The sequence below is a fragment of the Pezoporus wallicus genome, unplaced genomic scaffold, assembly GCF_028554395.1.
Source record: "Pezoporus wallicus isolate ANWC-B61680 ecotype Strahan unplaced genomic scaffold, APGP_CSIRO_Pwel_v1 contig_2492, whole genome shotgun sequence".
NCBI lineage: Eukaryota > Metazoa > Chordata > Aves > Psittaciformes > Psittacidae > Pezoporus > Pezoporus wallicus.
In genome coordinates this window covers 2,144,047-2,162,551 of record NW_026637796.1, presented here as the reverse complement: position 1 = coordinate 2,162,551, position 18,505 = coordinate 2,144,047, and the positions used below count along the sequence as shown (strand labels likewise).

Below are 18,505 nucleotides of genomic sequence, written 5' to 3'. Positions count from 1 at the left end.
CATACAGACAATGCTTGCAATTAACACTCTCTCTAAAAGATCCTAAAAATGTCTGAACTAGTGCTTTCAGATTTCCTGCAAATCCTGTTCATCAAGTGTTGGGTGATGGGCTGAAGGTTTCACAACACTTATCTGAATTGCTTTTCTTACTTCATTTGCCTTTGGCTCATCAGGAGACTGAGCATCTCGGGTAAGCTTGATGCTTTCTGCCATCTTTTTCATGAAGGCATGGCTATTGTTCTCATTCTTTGTCATTAAAACTTCAAGCATAAACCACAGGCACCTAAAAAGCCATAAAACCACAAGCAATTACATTCCAGCTTTTATACTGTAGCGCCCCAACATAACAATGTCTTAAAAATTTGTCAGCTGTACTAGCTTTTCTTAAGAAACCACAATCAATTTGAAGATATAAACAGGTAACATCATCTGAAGGTGGAAACAGAATCTAGACTTTAAACGCACAGAGTCTTAATTATTCTTTTCAGAATAAATCTGCCAAATTAGTGTGCTTCGTATTTTATCTATAGATGCAGCCCAACCAAACAAGGTTTTCCTCTTCCAAATATGAAGCAAGAATCTTGGTGCTACCATCATACAGATGAAATTCTGTAATCACTACCTTGGGGTTCCTATCAACAATGAACCATAACCATACTCAAAACAGGCTTAAACAAGTCATACTGCTGATAGACTATGTGGTTTAATACAGGAATCCAAATAGGAGAGGAGATCCAAAACTGAGCAGGTCAGATTTTTGCTAATGGTCCATATGGGAGGAAAAGAAATCCTTACAGATAGACGTAATGGAATTAGCTTTTCTAATTTTCTTTCTTTAAATCTTATTTATTGATTGGGAGAACCCATTATATTTTGACTAAAAAGTTTGCTTTAAGAATATTTCAATTATGATATAAAGCACAACTGGTTCATCCACGCAATCATTTGCTATTTACAGCTGCACGTGGCTACGAGGTCAACAGTCATAATACGGTAAAATTGTGCTTAGTTGAGAAAGACATATGGGAGGGTATGAGAAATGCAGGCTTCACCAGTAGCTAATTTAATTCTAAAGCTCTGGAAGACAGATTATCTTGCAGAAAGCTGCTAATAAAAAACTAGAAAAACAGGATGGCTGAACATCAGAATTCCCTGTCCACAAAAGCCCCAATCTTCTTAACTGATACAAATTAAAGATTGTAACACAAGAGATGAAGGAACATTTCTCTCAAGATCTCGAAGTAAAAGAGGGTTGTGCTCTGTCAAAACACTTCAACAGTTATCTGGTGTTGAAATAAAATAAGACATCTATATTCTGACGCATCAAAGAGCTATAAAGGCTTTAGTAAATAAATCTCTTGGATACCTTTACATCCATCTATTCACTATTCTCAATAACTTAAATGGGATGATTACAGTACCAATACCATACTGATCCCACTCCTACAAAACCGAATATTACTACTGAGGACAAATTTTACTCTGGTAATTCCAGTTAACATGTATCAACTTCAATAGTTTAACTTCCTCACTAAGTCAACAAATCAAATCATTATCAACCCCCAACAAGACCTTTCCAGAACAGTGGGATTTCACATAGAAAAAACAGGCACCTAGAGGAACACAGTCACATGAAGGAAGTTCATTCTCTGTATCTATTTCAGTATTTTTGGAATATGAATTTGGAAGAAAAAGACATTGTCTCAACCTAAGAAACAACCTCAAACACACCTCTGCAGAACAATCTTAAACTTCCTAAAGATAAGCACCACAGATTATAGCTAAGGAACTCGCTAAGCATTGTATTTACTTTACGTGACTGAATTTAGGCCATGTAAAACCAAGACAAACTAGGGAGACAACTGCAAAACACACTGCCAAGTTTGCTTTTCCAAGTTTGCAAGTGGCTATGTTAACACTTTAAAGTGAACACTATGAGCCTCAGAACTCTTGCAAGAAACTGTATTACATTACATGACAAAAATGTTTTGCATTTATCTCAGGAGACTACTCAGAGAGGTACTGCTGCCAAAATTCCTGTACAGAGTATTTCTTTGTTTGGAGCAGTCCTCTCTGGCTAGTTTAGCCAGCCTGTGACAAACATGAGGGAGGAAATCTGACAACAAAGAAAAGCTATACAAAGGGGGTCAAAAAAAACTTCTAGTGCACTACAGAAAGCACTTCTCAGATAAGTATTAAGTCAAGAACTGTGAATCAGAATTTGTTCAATGTATTTTGGATAGAGCACATGCTAGAGGATGCTTCCAGATGTTGGAAGGAACAGAGGGTCCTGGGACAAAATGCAGACTTGATAATTAGGTAAGAAGTCTCCACTGACTTCAGATTCTGACTAGGTGTGAGACAAGTAACTCAGAAATCGAAACAAATTTTTTCATTTAAAGAAAGAATCAGGCTTGGACCCTCACAGGTGAAGGTGCAAAAAGAATTAAGATGTGAACTCACCTATCTGTACCAAGAATGAACTGCTTTTCTGATGATGTATGTTGTAGTATGTGCTTATACATGTCTTTGTAAGAGCAACAGTGCTCACAGTTCCACCAAAAATAAACCCCAGAACACTGAACCCAAAGATCTGTGCGTCTGTGTGTGTGTCTGTGTGCTTTAACAACTTTTAGAAAGTGTCAAAACTTAACTATTTTTTAAAATTCATTACAAGACACAAAGGAATACAAAAGTTATACTTAAGGTATTAAAGATTATTTGAGGCATACAAGAAGGTCTCAAAGTAGAAGCAGTACAGAACATGCTTCTTTATGACAGGCTTGTGTACACTGATCTGTGCTGAATAGATCAAGAAGCACTAAGCTGCACTGCAGGCATACAGTCCAAATGATAAGTCAGCAGCAAACTTAACATGAATTCCAGCAGATTCGCATAAGGGGGAAAAAAGAAAAAAAAATTGGATTTCAAGTCTTGGAAAATCTCTGTATCTGATAATATCTGAACTGACACTGCTTGGCATCCTGTAAGTGCGTTGGGAAATTCTACAGGTATTCCTAGACAAATACAAGAATCTAAAATCATTACTTCACTTTATGAGAAGACAACTCCACTTATTTGGTATACTATGGTGTGACCTACAGGCTACCATTTGGGCTTTCACAAATACTGCTAAGCAATTGTTGATGCCTTCTTCCCTTGGTTAAAGTGTTACACACTTTCATGATTACTGTTTTGCAAAATGTCATTGACGAAGTGAAGAGTACCTCTCTTCCTAATCAGTTTTCTCCAAGCATGGAAAAATTCTCAGCATAACAATTCTAGAATCATTTGGCACTTACTCTTTGACATCACGAAGTTGATCAATATCCTGAGGTTTTGTGAAATCTGGATCATGTGCCAGTAAGTGAATCATATATGGTACCACATATTCAGGCAGCAAGGATAGCAATTTTTCTACAATAACAAAAGAAAATAATCATAAATATCATCTATAATACCCCCACATGCACATCACAAGAAACACTTTTTCAAAGTATTATTTTTTCAAATGTGGAATGTAAAAATTTCAACTTGCATTTTCTTCCTACAAATTTTACTTTTAACAAATCATTAAAAAGAAATTAGTGAGTTTTACTACTAAGAAACTACTTAATCTTACGTCAGGAACACTGTGATAAAGCCTCAAATATCAAATACCACCATTTTATTTTTTGAGCAATACAACTACCACAGTAACAACACTATATTTGACAAGTGTAATTCTTAGCAATGTACAGAAAAGTATTTTATGGTTTATGCTATGCTAAACCAAGTAAATTAAGGTTTGAATGTGTCCAATATAAAGATGAGGAAACAAATTAAACTTATTCAGTATTTCTTTACAGAAGCAATTTGCTTTAGTTTTAACCATTATTCCTTTCAGTTTACTATTTGACTATTCTTAACAATTTTACTGATATACTAACCATTAGCCATAGGATTCTGCTTAATATATTCTCTTCGTATACTGATGTTTTTGAGCAAGCACTGTCTGGCATGTGCTCTTCTCTCCTTCACAGGGTCTTTGGCACACAAAGCAAAGATTGCCATATATTCCAAAGGGAGCAGTAACTTCACAAGTGCCTTATGCAGTTTCTGGGCAAATATCTGCCTCACTTGGTAGCACTCATCCTACAGCAAAACACAAAGACCGCAACTATAAAAATCTTGGGTTTAAAACAGAAAACCACACAAAAAATAAAAGAGGCATTCTAGGTGGAATTATGAGGAGACTTTTTAAAATATCAACAGGTGCAGCACAGTAAGTATCTTGCAATTTCGAGAACTTTTAAAAGCTGCAATGAGAAATAGAAAATACTCAGTGTAGCAGCAACAGAAGTTCAGATGTAAGGACTCTGAACTCAATTAATTAAAAGTCACTTCAATTCAGATGCAGTTACTTACATTAATGACAAGTGCACAGAGCTGGAACTGTTCTGGAGTAATTATTTCATGGTAACAGGGTTCCTGCGCAAGCTTCATTATTGCACTACCAGCAGCTAACCGCAGTCGAGACATATCTGATTTACTACACAAACAGGAGAGGAAAAAAACAACAAAACAAAACTCACCCAATGATTCTTAAATTACTTGCATGTCAGGATTTCTTCTTTTTTTTAAGATCAATGAGCAATTAAGGCTTTCCTTTGTCAGATTAGATCACAGTTCTATAACTTCAGATTGAGCTAAATTAATCCAACCAAACCTGTGAAAATAAGGTGCTTGCTTTCCCCACAAAATAACTGATTCTAGTAAAACACTGAAATGAGTAAAGTCTCTTGTTTTCACATCACTGTCTAACTGAAAGTAATGTTTCTGCCACAGGTTTTATCTTTCCTTCCTTCACCCTCAGAATGAAGATGAGGTGCAAAGTTACCTCACTGCTGGAATAAAAAAGCTCCACGCAAAATCACCCAACTCCCAAGTGTGTTAAATCTCATCACTCAGTTGTTTTCAAAGACACTCCTGCCGGTCTTTTACTCCTAGTATGTCTTTTACTGTCAAGATATCTACAGAGTTAGATTATTAGTAAATTACAATAAAGGAGTATCAAGCCTATTTTTGTTCTGCCATTTCACTTCTAATACTGAATTCCAATCAGATCTATTTTCTAACAACCCATTAGCCAATACTTCTCTCACCTTAAAATTCTAAAGAAACTCCAAAATAATTAATATTCTTTGAAATTCTACAACAAAACTGATGGTAGCCTGAAAGGAACAAAATCTGACCTGATCCGTTTCTGTTCTGTCAAGTCTCCTTCGCTGACGAGCATAGCTGATAATAACCGGAGTGTGGAATTTGCAGATTTTGACTGGTTGTTTTTCATACCCAACAGCCAGCGTACCAAAAGTTTAATTGCTTGCACCTATCAAACACAAACAAATCAACAATGAAATTACCTCCTAGAGTTGGTAAGTCACTAAAACCTGCTGCTGTCAAACTGACATTTCCACAGAATCCTATTTTTTTTGAGCCTATTTATTTTTAAGGAACAGAACTAAGCAGTACCTATTTACAGAGTGAAGGAGGAAGTAGCAGTCTGTGACATAAGGACATTTCAAATATGGTTCAGTGTCCTCACCATGTGCATCTAGATGATGCCAGATACTTGCTACATGATTAAAGGTAAGAGCAACTAGACAAACATTTCTAGAAATGGCCATAAGGTTCACAGTAAATAGCCTATAAAGCTGAATGAATACAGTTTATTAGGGTGTCAATTTATTTCAATTCTGTTTACAGTCAGTAAAGTCAAATCTATTTTCTTGGAAGGAAAACAAACTTTTGAACCTCAATTTTCTCAACATTCAGCATAATTAATATTGGTAAGTGAAGACACCAAAATGCATAACTTTCAACAGCTCTACAACTGTGCGTATAATCCACAAAAACTCCACAACACCGCATATTCTAAGAAGACTAATGCAAAAGTACTCAAATGGATTTATTTTAATACTGTTTCACAACTTGGAAAAAAAAGTAGATTTTTAACCTCAAATATAGGCATTATTACTGACAGCAGATCACTCACCTTTGCTAGTACTTCTGGAGAAACTTCTTCATCTGGAGACCACAATTTTCCATTTTTCTCACCTGTTGACTACAGACATCCATGTAAGTTTAAGAACTGGTTCAACTCATACAGAAAATGCAGAAGTAAAAATGGAAAAAAAATCAAGGACTAAGCAGTCTTTCACACAAAGATCTTTTATAATGCAATTATCACTGTGCTAGCCATTTACAGAACATTTCTTTATTTATTTCTTTAACAGAAAAAGCTCTACTCCCCACAGAGCTGACAACAAGCAAATAGAATAATAAGGACTTTAAAAAAAAAAAAATCTTACCCTGTCATTCATTAGAAGATCTTTCACAATGAAGTTTGCAACAACAGATTTCATTGGAGAAGCAAACTGGTCTGGGGCCAACATAGAAATATGACCCAATGAGACTAATGGAGTTATAAGTTGCTCTGGTACATCAGCATTCAAACTTCTACTAAGAGGCTGAGGAAAGGGGGAAAAAAAAATAATAAATTCAAATATATATATATATATATATATAAAAGCTATATATTCAGCTATATATAAATAAGTAAATTAGCATGCCTAAAAATAATTTATTTTCCTGCTGGATTGCTACTGAGTTTCACAGTTTTTCTATAAGAATTAATAACATTAGCAAATAAAAATGGAGAAAGAATTTCCTATTTAAGAGAGTAACCAAAAATCTCACGAGATACGGGCAAAACAAATTTTACAATCTCTTCCCATTTTAATGGAGAAATAGATTCAGACCTGGGAGACATGGGAAAAACTGACTCAATGCTGTTCAGGAGCTGTGAAAACCTAAATTGTAACTGCAACTGGCAGAAAATAAAAAACACTTGGAAACAACTAGGGACATTGCTATTAGCAATCAGTATTTCTTTGCTAGGAAACAATCACCAGGATAATTCTGTGCTACTGTATCACCCAGCATCCTCACATCATATTTTGGTGTTATGGAAGGAACATGCACTCTCAGAGAAGTCTAAGCAGAGACCAAACTCTTAAAGTCAAAGCTTTTCACACTTGTGAATTATGACCAGGTTCAGAGATAGCCATGATTAAGGACCTAAAATATTCGACAAGTGCAGATTAATAATGTTATTATTTGAGAGATTACAGTGAAAATTAATAAACCCTCTGGTATGGAGAAGGCGACTTTCTGCTTTACAACTTGTCTAAGCAAGCAGTAAGCTAATGTCTGAGCCTAAGAGTCAAGTAGTTATTCTGCACTAGCTTCCTTTGTCAGAAAGCGCTGTACCTGCAAAGACCTTAAAGCAAAGCAATTTAATAGAAGTTTGAAAGTAGAGGATGTTATCTCTCATTGAGTATCTGCTAAATGTCCTCATGGAATTTAGTGTACATCATTCCAGCATATTTAGCTTACTTTCCCCAAACTTTTCCTGTGTAGACAAAAAAGGAATACCCAATCTATCAGGCATCAGAATACTACAAAATCTTGACTATAAGAGAGAAACATTAATCATTTGCTATGTAATATTAACAGCTTATCTTGACTATCATGCACCTGTAGGTTTCCCAACCTCATAAATTATGTTAATAAACAGTCTGAATTAATGTTAATTAGTAGTATCAATTAAGAACAACAGAAACAGATTGTAAAAACAAAAAAGAAAGACATACCTCAAAGATCTGTGCAAGTTGCACTTCTTTATTTGAAAATATGGCATGTATACAGTGAACAGCTTGTTTTGCCTGATGAGGAGTGCCTCTTTTTGCTTTCTGATGCAAAATGGGAATTAGTGTTCTGTGAACGTTAAACAAAATATTTCGAAATGCAATTTGCAATCCACAAAAAAATAAAGCTCTTCATCTACACAAATCTATCCTCAAAATTCACCATCCTTTGACGTCTGTTCAGGAAAGATCATGATCATAAGTGAAAAGCAGGATGGAACTGTATTAAGTAATACTTGTTGAACATATGACTGTTCACATTTAAGCAGAAAAAAGCCCACAGGGAAAAATCAAGCACAAAAGAAAATACTGATCATAATAATGCAGTTTAGGAAGCCAAATAGAAGGTGGGGGGAACTGACAGGTTCAGCTAAGGTAAACACCTGGGGTTATTACCCAAGCTTTGAAGTGACAGGGCTGAAGGAAATCTATGAAAGCTAGGAGTAACCATTAAACAGCAGTATATTTATATGCCTTTACTGCTTAACCTTTGGTCTTTAACTGCAACATATACTCATGTAAACAACTGCTTGGTTTTGAGCTTTTGCATTTGAATTCCATGAAATCTATCTACTGCTAAGAGGCCATGGAAGGCAAGAGCAGGGCAGAAGCCACTCTAGAGCCCAGGTCAAGGTTGGTGAGACTGGTTGGTTCCACTTATGAGAGCACTGGAAAGCAAGAGGTCACCATCTGAGACACTACTCATGAGGTTTACCACACAACTCATCCAGCAACTGACAGGAGAAAACAAAATTACCTAGAAAGAGTCCGAGGGAGAGAATCACCTAAAAGAAAATTCCTTGTGCTCTTGAGAGGTAGAGTAACAATACAGCATTTAGTACATGGATTATTTAGTGTCCAGCCTTCACTGACACAATCTACATAACTGAGATGAGCAACGAGGTGGAAGAACAGCTTGAAGGGTTGAAAGAATGAATTCTCATGCAATTTCATCAAAAAACATACAAAACCCCAAAACAAACAGAAGATTTCCTAGAAAAATGTTAAGAGTATCCTGAAGTACGAAAAATGTCTCTTCTCAAACCTGCCAAGACTCCACAAATTGCATTAAGAACCAAAATAGCAAAGAATTCAGTAAAAGCTAGTTAAAATAAGCTTCAATGCTTAACCTACAGTTTTCATAGTGTAAATATGGGCACATTAAAGGGACTTTGTCAAGCACTGATGCCCCATTTACACACCATATACCTCCTCACACCACAACTGACATAGATCTACAAAAGGTGAAACCTGACATGTTTACATGCACCTTTAAATGTTTACATCTACAAGTTTACACATAGTGCACAGGCTCTATCTGAGCATGCCCAATGCTTCCATCACTCTAGATACATATGGCAGTCCACATGAGGAAGAACTTGGGCTACTGCTGGTGAAAACTACTTCAAAGGACAGGAAGCAGCCTGCTTGCTTTAAACAAGTGCTTTAAAAACACCCAACATAACAACAAAACACAGGTCACTTGAAACAAACTATCTTGCTGATTATATAAAATCTTCCATTTATGTTAAAGATTTCTGAATATAAAATCTGGAACATCTACTTGTCCTCAGACTTCTTTTTGTGTCACTGTAAACACACTGACCTGGTGGTTTTGGCTTTCAGAACATTAACCTGACTTGCTTGTAAACCATCCCAAAGGCTAAACCTCCGTTTTGACAGTTATATTTTTAAGTTATTTGAGACTGCCCAGACTATACTTCAGCAATACCTTGCTAAGGCATGAAGACAAAACAAACGTCAGCAATATGAGCTCCTTTGACAGAAGATGGCATACCCCAGCAATGTGCAGTTTTGACTAAACTCTAGTATGGAAGTACAGACAACTGGAAGTACAGACAACTATACTGGGAACTATACTGGCAATGGGGATTGCTGTGCTTTTTCTTCTCTTCACTCCTACAAGTGTCTTCAAAGGAGTCTTGTATGTGAACTTCCAACATTTTTCTTTTGCCCAAAATCTGACTCAAATCCACAAAAATTGCTCAGGTTGCCTTTTCAGTTCCCTGAAAACTTCATGTGTACGCTGGTATGCAATTCAGCATGGTAATATTCCAGATGCTATTTCAACAAAGAAGAATTTGAAACCTGTGCTGTATAATCTCGGTTAGTTACTAAGAGGCTAATTTTAAGGTCTTAGATGTTACCCACAAGGTTTTCAATAGCTTGTGAATACCTAGTAGATTATGCCACTTTAATCAGCAGTTAAAGCATGAATTGTATAATGATGACTTACAGAGAGCCAATTATTCTTTGTTAGAAATTCATGCCTGCTTTTGGATCTCGTTTCCCAACTTGTTTCATAACAAACAGAGCTGTGAGCCATCACAGATTATACTTTTCTTCCTTACAAAGATAGAAAAACTGCATGAAGGGCAGATAGGAGTAGAAACGATGCCAAAGAATTATATCTTCAGCATATTCTTGCTGTTGCTTATTTTGTAACCTGGGAAACATACTACACACTGCTTTTAATATGCCTACTATAAGAAGAGTTTTAAGTACCACCTATCATCTTCAATAAATACACAAACATTCCCAGAACACAAAAAATGAAGAGACAGAAAGGTAGTAAAGGAATACAAAATAATGGAAGAGAAGCTGTTCACATTTACAAGACTATAAAGTTAATTTTAGGGGCAACATACTGAATAAACGATCAAGAGGAAGAAATCTAGGTATGAAAAGCAGCATGTAAAGAAATACACTCACGATCTTATCTGTGGCAAATCTGTTTCTATTTTGTGACCCGTGTTTCTGAAAATCTGTATGGCTGCCTCAGCTACCTTATCATCTTCCATCCTGAGGCACTGAAGCAGAGACTCATAGGTCTCTGCAGAGTGGAACGAGGTAGGATGTGTAAAGGACAGAACCTGCAGATAGACATTAAAACAAAGGTGTATTTATTTACGGTTACTGAATCATCAGAAAAACAAAATTATGGCTGTTTATGAGCATTACCATCATCATCAATAGCTATTACATGCTCACATGAGATTATTACGTTCAGTAAGTCCATTTTGGGGAATGTGATATAAACATTTTCAAATAAACTAATCTATGCTTTGTTCTTCAGGGCCTCCCATCCTCCAAATATTTTGTAAGATGCTACATTACTTGAATATGTAAATGTATTTATTAAAATGAACACTTATTCAAAAGTATTCATCTATATTACAATATACTTAAGAATGGGTTTTTTTTCAACTTAATTTAACTGAACTGAAATCTTAGCTTCTCCAGAACCTATAGTCTCTGAGCAGAAAAGACATCGAGGAAGGTAAGGTACCTACAAACAAAATGGATTACTAGCCTTTTAATCTAAAGCTAATGAAATATAACACACCCCGTTAAATAGAATAAACATCAAAAAAACTAAGCATGCAGACATTCAAGGTAACATAGGAGAGAACAAGAGCTTCTCCCAAAGCAAAACTATATTAACTAAATTTCAGATAATGTAAGGTAGGGAGAAGAATGAAAAGTTGCATGTATTTTGTGAAATCTTTGGATTTGTCTTGGTTTCTTTGATCAGAGTTGCCCACTTGCACAAGTATCAGTGAATGAAATAACATTCTCAAAAATATCCATGTCACAGCAACAGAATCTTCAACCCTGGCAGATTTCCAAGTTACATTACTTCTTTGCATGCTTCCATATAACTATTTCTACCATGGTTGCCATTACCAAATTTGGTGTGATGTGTCTCCATAAACTCCACCTCATTCACTCACACTTCTGAAAAGAAAATTATGTAACCTTGCCCTTCTCTCTCTCTTATGCTTTCATACTTCCCTTTGTAACATGTTAAAAGTAATGTCTCATCAGTGAGCTGCCAAATCCATCACAGATGTTTTTCAAATATTTCAAATCCTTCTTTCTACTCCAGCCATCTCTCATCACCACGGGGAACACAAGTTCCTCCATCCTCCTTTTTTCCCCTCTACATAACTTGGCTCTTCAGTTTATTGCTTGCCCTCCTTCCAGGATCACACAGGCCCCAAAGAATGTACCCCTCCTAATTTCCCCATTTCTGTTCCTCTCACTTTACCTCTGCACTTTCTTCTAAATGACTCCCCTAAGTAGAAACCAATTTCTGCTTTAATGTGCGTATTTAAAGCCTAGGCACCCTTTTCAAACCATACTTCTTTAAAAAAAAACACAACCATTCCTTACATTATTCTTTTCTCAAGTATTAAATAACTAAACACATTCATACATTGAAAAAGTAATTATCTAAATAATAACTATTAAAACCATGCTAACATTAATTCATTAGTCATACCACTTTTGTCCCTTCCATTACAAACTATAGGTGCATTAATGTAGATTACCTTGAGAAGTTCAAGTCCTGCACGAATAGCAGTGTCAGGACTTACACCCTCCTCTTCATCATCAGCTGTCCCCTCTATGGATTTATTCATTAGTTTTACTAGTGCACTGAAATAACAGACACAAAAAGAAAAAAAGCAAATGAGTGTGACAATGTACAAAGATTACTTGGTTTTGACAATAAATAAAGGGAACACAATAGTTCGTTATGGGGGAAGGTTGTGTGGAGTTTGATTTTTTGGTTTTGTTTTGTAATCAAGGTATTCAACCATTCCTTTTTCTTCCGAGTTAAGCTTTATACAGACTTAATTTTTCTGGGGAGAAAGGGTGAAGGAATAAAACAAACAAAAACCCCCAAAGAAAACTCATCATGTTGGCAGCATTCAGCTCAACACACAGTTGCATGAGTTTCCGAATGCAATTAGCTTGCCAGACAGTCTCAAAAGAAATCCAAACACTCTTACACAATCCCACAAAAGCTAATTACTTCACCTGCTATATGCAGGACTGTTGCAGTTAATTATGTGAAAATTATGATCGTAATTTTCACCAGAAGTTCCACAAATAGCAGTTTCACCAGGAACAACTACTGATTTTTTAAAAATCATTTGCAGACAACACTGCAAAGAAGTATTAAAAAACCCTGTAAAACTGCATCCTCTGCAAGCCCAGCCACCCAGGCTGCTGGAAACTAAGACATCTACATAAAATATTTATTTTTAAAAAGTATTATTTTTTACTTCTACAACAGATTAATCTAAATCCCAAGAAAATACCCCCTTTCTAAAACCCCTATCCCTCGTCATTCAGATCATCTTTACAATCATTATGAGTTAGTATGATCTTTGAAACTTACCTAATGGCTTCCGAGTCAATATGTACAGGGGCAATTCTTTCCAAGAGAAATTTGACCATTTCCAGAAAAGGATTTGTTGGCTGCTTAGGATTTGCGAGTTTCCGGGCTATCTCTCTCTACAAGAATGTTAGATACAAACAAGAATTGTACTCATTTTACTTACTTCTTAAGCATGTTGAATAAGCTAAGTATAGCCACTTCTTCTAACCACAGATTGTCTATACAGTGAAACATATTCTAAGGGGGGCTGTTAGCTCCAGATCTTTATCACATTATATTGAAAGCAGACATGCTTTACAAACTACTTGAATGCAAGATGCATTTAGGTTTCTAAATGTTCTTCATTTAGAAGAGCTCTTCATAGTTTCTTAAGGAATTGCAAGCCAGAACCAAAACAGAGTCAAGGGACACCTAAGTGCAATGTAGATGCAATTTAAATATCTACACTGACGAGTAACGCATAAATCTGTAGGTAGCCCTGTTGTATATGTGAGGTTTCATAAGAAACAATGAAAAAAACAGCACTACTTGCAGATGTGCAGAAGCACACTACCTTTGCTACAACAGATGTTCAGATCCTATGTACTTGCTCTGGATCCAAAAACCTGGTTTTCCCCTCTGAATGCCCCAGATGTCAAGAGCACTAAATTCAGCTGCAAACCCAGCAGAAGGTGAACAAGAAGTTATTTTCTGTTTTGAGCGCGAGTCTAAAAATCTCTCAAAAGAAATGACTTCTTGACATTCCTTCTCCTAAATGGCTGAATGCTGCAGACCCTACAAACCAGGAAATTGTTCTGTTATGCTAAATTATTTTCAGGAAGAGGGAAGAAACCTTCCTTTTGAAACTGCATCACTGCATTCCCAATGAACAAAGTTTACTAGCTTAGAAGGAGGCATACTTTCTATATCAAGTGATGTGGACATAGTTCTTAAGGTCATTCTGTTCCCTTCCCTGTACAAATTTCAGAGTATAATATCTGGCTTGTTGGTACTCAGAAATTTCACCAGTGTCAGAAGACAATTTAAGAACCACAGAAGACTATGTTAGTCTTTTAGATTTCATTCTTGATGCTCATATTTCCAGGAAGGAATAAAGCTAATGTTTTCAACAGGAAGCAAGATTATGATCATAAACTGTATTTTCCATAATCTCTACAGGTTAACCAAAAAGGTATATTTTTCTGATTTTCATAAAATAAAAATCCTGTTAAAGTACCAAAGGAGACCATGAACTCCAAAGAATCGGTTTAAGCACAAACATTTGAAGTGTGAAAGCTTGCTTTTCCATTTCCTTACCACACAGACATCTGCCTGTTTGCAAGAACACGTAGGGCTAATTAGCAGCTCAAGCTGGGACCGAAGTTTCTCATCGTCTCCCAGAACCTGATTGAATTTCTTCACAAAATCTTGTGCTTTTCCAGGATCTGGAAGGTTTTCTGTATGATTAAACACGATTCATCATAAGATAAAGTGTGCCACTTCAGTATGCCAATATTCACAGAAATAAAATTTCCAGGAATGCTGCAATAACAGTTTACAGAACTCATTAGCACTTACTTGCTATGGTCATCAGCTTTCCAAACATGGCAGCACTGTTTGCTTCTGACTGAGGACAACAGCAAAAACAAACGAACAAATCAGTGATATGTCCCTTACACAAATACACCTTTAAGCTGATCTGTTAGCTCTCCAGCACTACAGTCTACTCTGGAATCTTATGGTTTATGTTTCTATTTTAAGAATGAGCACTAGAATAGTATAGCAGCATCATTAGCAGCTACTACACACAGAATAAGGGGGGAAAAAACCTTGCAATATCAAAAAGCTAAAAAATTTCACTAATTCATATAACAGATTAAAATAAGCTGTTGGGTAAAAAACCTCAATAAAAACCCCCAAACAATTCCTCCATATCCAACTCCAAAACACACCACACCCCCAAAGCAATGCCCTTCTACTTAAAGTTTGTGGTAGTTTGAAGAAAATATGCTTATAAATAAAATTTCAGTATAAATACTAAAAAACTTTTGTTTTCGAGCAAACAACTAAATCATTGCTTTACATCACAACATATTCCGCTCTCAAAGTACACTGTAAAATGAAAACAAAAAAAGGCCTGTCAAAAGCAGACAAAAACACGCCGATGATTTTTTTTTTTTTACTTTTCCCAAAGTTACTGACCAGTAATATAAAATAACAGTAAACTTTAGGAGACCATATACATTTAAGCATTACTGAAATCAACTTTACTTCATGAGAACAGAACATTTTCTACATATAGAAATCAGCAGAATAACAAATTCACATTGCAGAAACAATAATATAGTATTAAACACCCCCCGATAAATTAGTCTAGCAGGTCCACTGTATAAAGTGTTAATATTTTCAAAACCGTACAGTGGGTTGCTTATGCAAGTCTAGTAATTCTCGTACGTGACTCCTTAGCATGTTCTGGCACTTCCACATCTCATTCAGTGCTCTGCAAAAGTGCAAAACCAGAAAAGAAAAGCTTACCCATTTATCCATGACAAGAACATGCTAGATGCAACATAAATAACCAATCCTGTTTACTAATACAAGTGCAACATCTGCTAGGTACAATCAAAACCTACCAAGTAGTAAACAAACCTGTTCCAAACAAGGTGGAACTGATTTTCTCTTTTTACAGAACATCCCCTCTCTTATTATTCTGCTTGGAACAATTTCACATATGTGGGACAGCCACAGTATGTCTCACAAACACACAAATCATCTTGAAAATAACATTTCCCAACATAAAACACAGGCCAGTATAAATAAGAATTCAGTTACAGATACCTTCATTATGGACCCTAATATAGAGCCAATCTAGAATTTACTAGTTGGACATTTTTAAGTCTGCATTATGGTCACTGGATGAAAACAAATGGATAAAATCAGTCTTCAAATATCAAGGTATTGTTTTGTCTAATGGACATGTGGATTTTCTATATAAAAGAGAAATGTTTTGAAATACTCTTGCAAATAATACTAAGCATCAATTACTTATATTTTTATCTAAATGCTGATACTACAAGGATGATTATATAGATGTTGGAAAAAGCTGAGAAAGCAAGCATTTTCTCAATAGAAACTATACTCACTTGACAGCATTTGGATCCAAACTAGCATACAAATAGTACAAGCACTTCATTCGCTCTTCCGTTTCCAAATTGTGTGGAACAAGATACTGAGCAAAGATTTTTTCTACTAATAATCTGCAGGAAAAGAGATAAAAACTGTACATTTCCAAAAGTGGTGATAACTTTTAGACAGCTGAAAAACCTAAGAAATATCAGAAGTCACTGAAATTAGATTTTTCATCAGAGAAGAAAAAAAAGTAGTGGTCTTTTTCTCATCTGTAAAGATCTTTTCCACTGTTGATAGAAAGATTAGCAAGAACTGCTTCTTGAGAGCTTGTCCATGTTCTTTCATATTTACCTTTAAGAGGGAGTAACTGCTTTATTTGTCACCATCCAAATTCTCTTTTTTTCTCTAGGCTCTGAGAACCATTCTTTGTTCACTCTCATAAAAAAGACAGAGGGATACAGAGAATAAAGAGCCCAAATAGAGAAGAAAAATAAGTAGTTTCAAATGTTTTGCTTTTTTTCCTCAGTTTTATCTTAACGCTTCCCGCAAGGATACTTCAGATTTTTACTTCCTCCCCCCCCCGGAGTTATATTTGTGTATTCTACTAGAGGAGCTAAAAATCAGCATTAAAAAGGCGGAGACAAAGGAGCACCAGAAGGTATACAACAAAAGCACCAAAAGGAAAACTAAGTGAGAGCAAACCAAACCAGCAAAAATGGTCTCCAACTGTCCCCTTTTAAAAAAAGGATAACACATATTTAAAGTTTTACATAAAATACAAAACTTGAACTACAAAATATGACTGTACAGTTCATTAATAACCATCCCCAAATGAAGAAATAATTCACGCATTCATTTAATCCACAGCAATGAGACCTGTGCACGATGTTCAAACTATACGATATATTTATGGACAAACACCTTGTGTAGTTAATTTTACAAACTATTTCACCATGATTCACAAGCAGTAAGTACTTTGGGAGTGTCTTATACAAAGATCATACAAGGCAGCACAGGTTTCAAACACACTTTGTTTCTGCTCAAAGAAAATTCCAAGAGGAATGGCAAGGCAGAAGAATAAAAGTATGACCATGAATATGGATACAACTATTTCAAGGTACCCTGTACATATTAAAGAAAACCTGGCTTTCTGCCTTTAAACATACATAAATATACATTTTACTACTGATGACTCCAAGAACTAAATCTCTTGGGGATCTTCAGATCTCAGGGGACTCCATCTCTTATTTAACATGCTAGGCGATTGGTGGCATCGGAGTTACCTTAATTTATGAACATGGCTCTAGCCCATGTTTCTACAGACATGTAGAAACATTTCCCTTAGTTGACATGGTTTAGTGGTGGACTTGGCAGTCCAGGGTAAAAGTTGGATGTGACTATCTTAAAGTTCTCTTCCAACCTAGTTCATTCTGTCATTCTATTCTATATGCTCTAGAAACTGTCAATCCACATGGGGAGACTGTATCATGCCTTTCCTGGTCCACGTTCGTTAGGGTAAAGATTTACAAATAGGGAATACCTCTGGGTCACACTGGCTAGTGTATCAAGAGTGGGTAACAGGGCAGTATTTAAGATGTGGTTATCTTACTTCTTTCTCTGTGCATTTATTGTAAGACAAAGAAGCCCAGAGCACACAGCTGATAAGATTGAGAACTTCTAACCATAAGAACTGTTTGAGTAGACATGCATATCAATAGTCAAGTAACATCATTATAAAGTGAAAGAGTTAAGGATGTGTGGAGAAAATTTGTTCTGTTCTACTTCATGCCTGAATAGTGTGTGATACTGTACTATTATTTTTGAGAGAACTTGTGCTGTCCTCTGCACACAACAGAAAATATTCCAAGGCTCAGACAGGTGCTCATTGTTACTCTTTATACTCCTCCCTCATTATGGAAGGAACACAGGCTAGAGTTGGCTAATTATGACCTATGCCTGCATATTTAAAAGATTGGATGGATTCTCTTTTAAAAGATCATAGCATATCTACAGCTCTTCAGGTGCTAAAAGTACTAACTTTCTAATTCTGAAAATCATGACATTGAAATACATTATTATCCCCTGAGATGGAGAAAACAACCCAATGCTGTGACTGAGCAAGAACTTCATTGTCAGTCTAATTTGACGGAAAATTCATAGAATCATAGAATAGTTTGGATTGGAAGGGACCTTCAAGATTATCTAGTTCCAAGTCCCCTGCCATAGGCAGGAACACCTTCCACTAGTTCAAACCCCCATTCAACCTGGCCTTGATCACTTCCAGCGATGGGGCATCCACAACTTCTCTGGGCAACCTGTTTCAGTACCTCACCACCCTCACGGTACCAAACTGAACTAGAGAAACACTGAAAGTCAGGCTGCCAATCTTCCACTGGATACCCACAGAAGAAACAGTATACAATCCATACCTACTAAT

General features: G+C 36.0%; 1 protein-coding gene across 3 annotated transcripts in view; it reads right to left on the bottom strand.

Annotated features, from left to right (window-relative positions):
* PDS5A (PDS5 cohesin associated factor A) overlaps nucleotides 1-18,505 on the bottom strand; it is an 80,511-nt gene that overhangs the window by 13,830 nt on the left and 48,176 nt on the right. For all 3 annotated transcript variants that reach the window (XM_057407560.1, XM_057407563.1, XM_057407561.1), the window contains exons 13-27: nucleotides 16,083-16,196; nucleotides 15,358-15,439; nucleotides 14,518-14,566; nucleotides 14,257-14,396; nucleotides 12,961-13,076; nucleotides 12,107-12,212; nucleotides 10,485-10,645; nucleotides 7,698-7,821; nucleotides 6,354-6,512; nucleotides 6,038-6,106; nucleotides 5,235-5,371; nucleotides 4,408-4,531; nucleotides 3,930-4,134; nucleotides 3,303-3,417; nucleotides 151-283 (exon numbers count right to left, since the gene is read on the bottom strand). In XM_057407560.1, coding sequence (XP_057263543.1) covers nucleotides 151-283; nucleotides 3,303-3,417; nucleotides 3,930-4,134; nucleotides 4,408-4,531; nucleotides 5,235-5,371; nucleotides 6,038-6,106; nucleotides 6,354-6,512; nucleotides 7,698-7,821; nucleotides 10,485-10,645; nucleotides 12,107-12,212; nucleotides 12,961-13,076; nucleotides 14,257-14,396; nucleotides 14,518-14,566; nucleotides 15,358-15,439; nucleotides 16,083-16,196 — 1,834 coding nt within the window. The remainder of the gene's footprint in view (nucleotides 1-150; nucleotides 284-3,302; nucleotides 3,418-3,929; nucleotides 4,135-4,407; nucleotides 4,532-5,234; nucleotides 5,372-6,037; nucleotides 6,107-6,353; nucleotides 6,513-7,697; nucleotides 7,822-10,484; nucleotides 10,646-12,106; nucleotides 12,213-12,960; nucleotides 13,077-14,256; nucleotides 14,397-14,517; nucleotides 14,567-15,357; nucleotides 15,440-16,082; nucleotides 16,197-18,505) is intronic.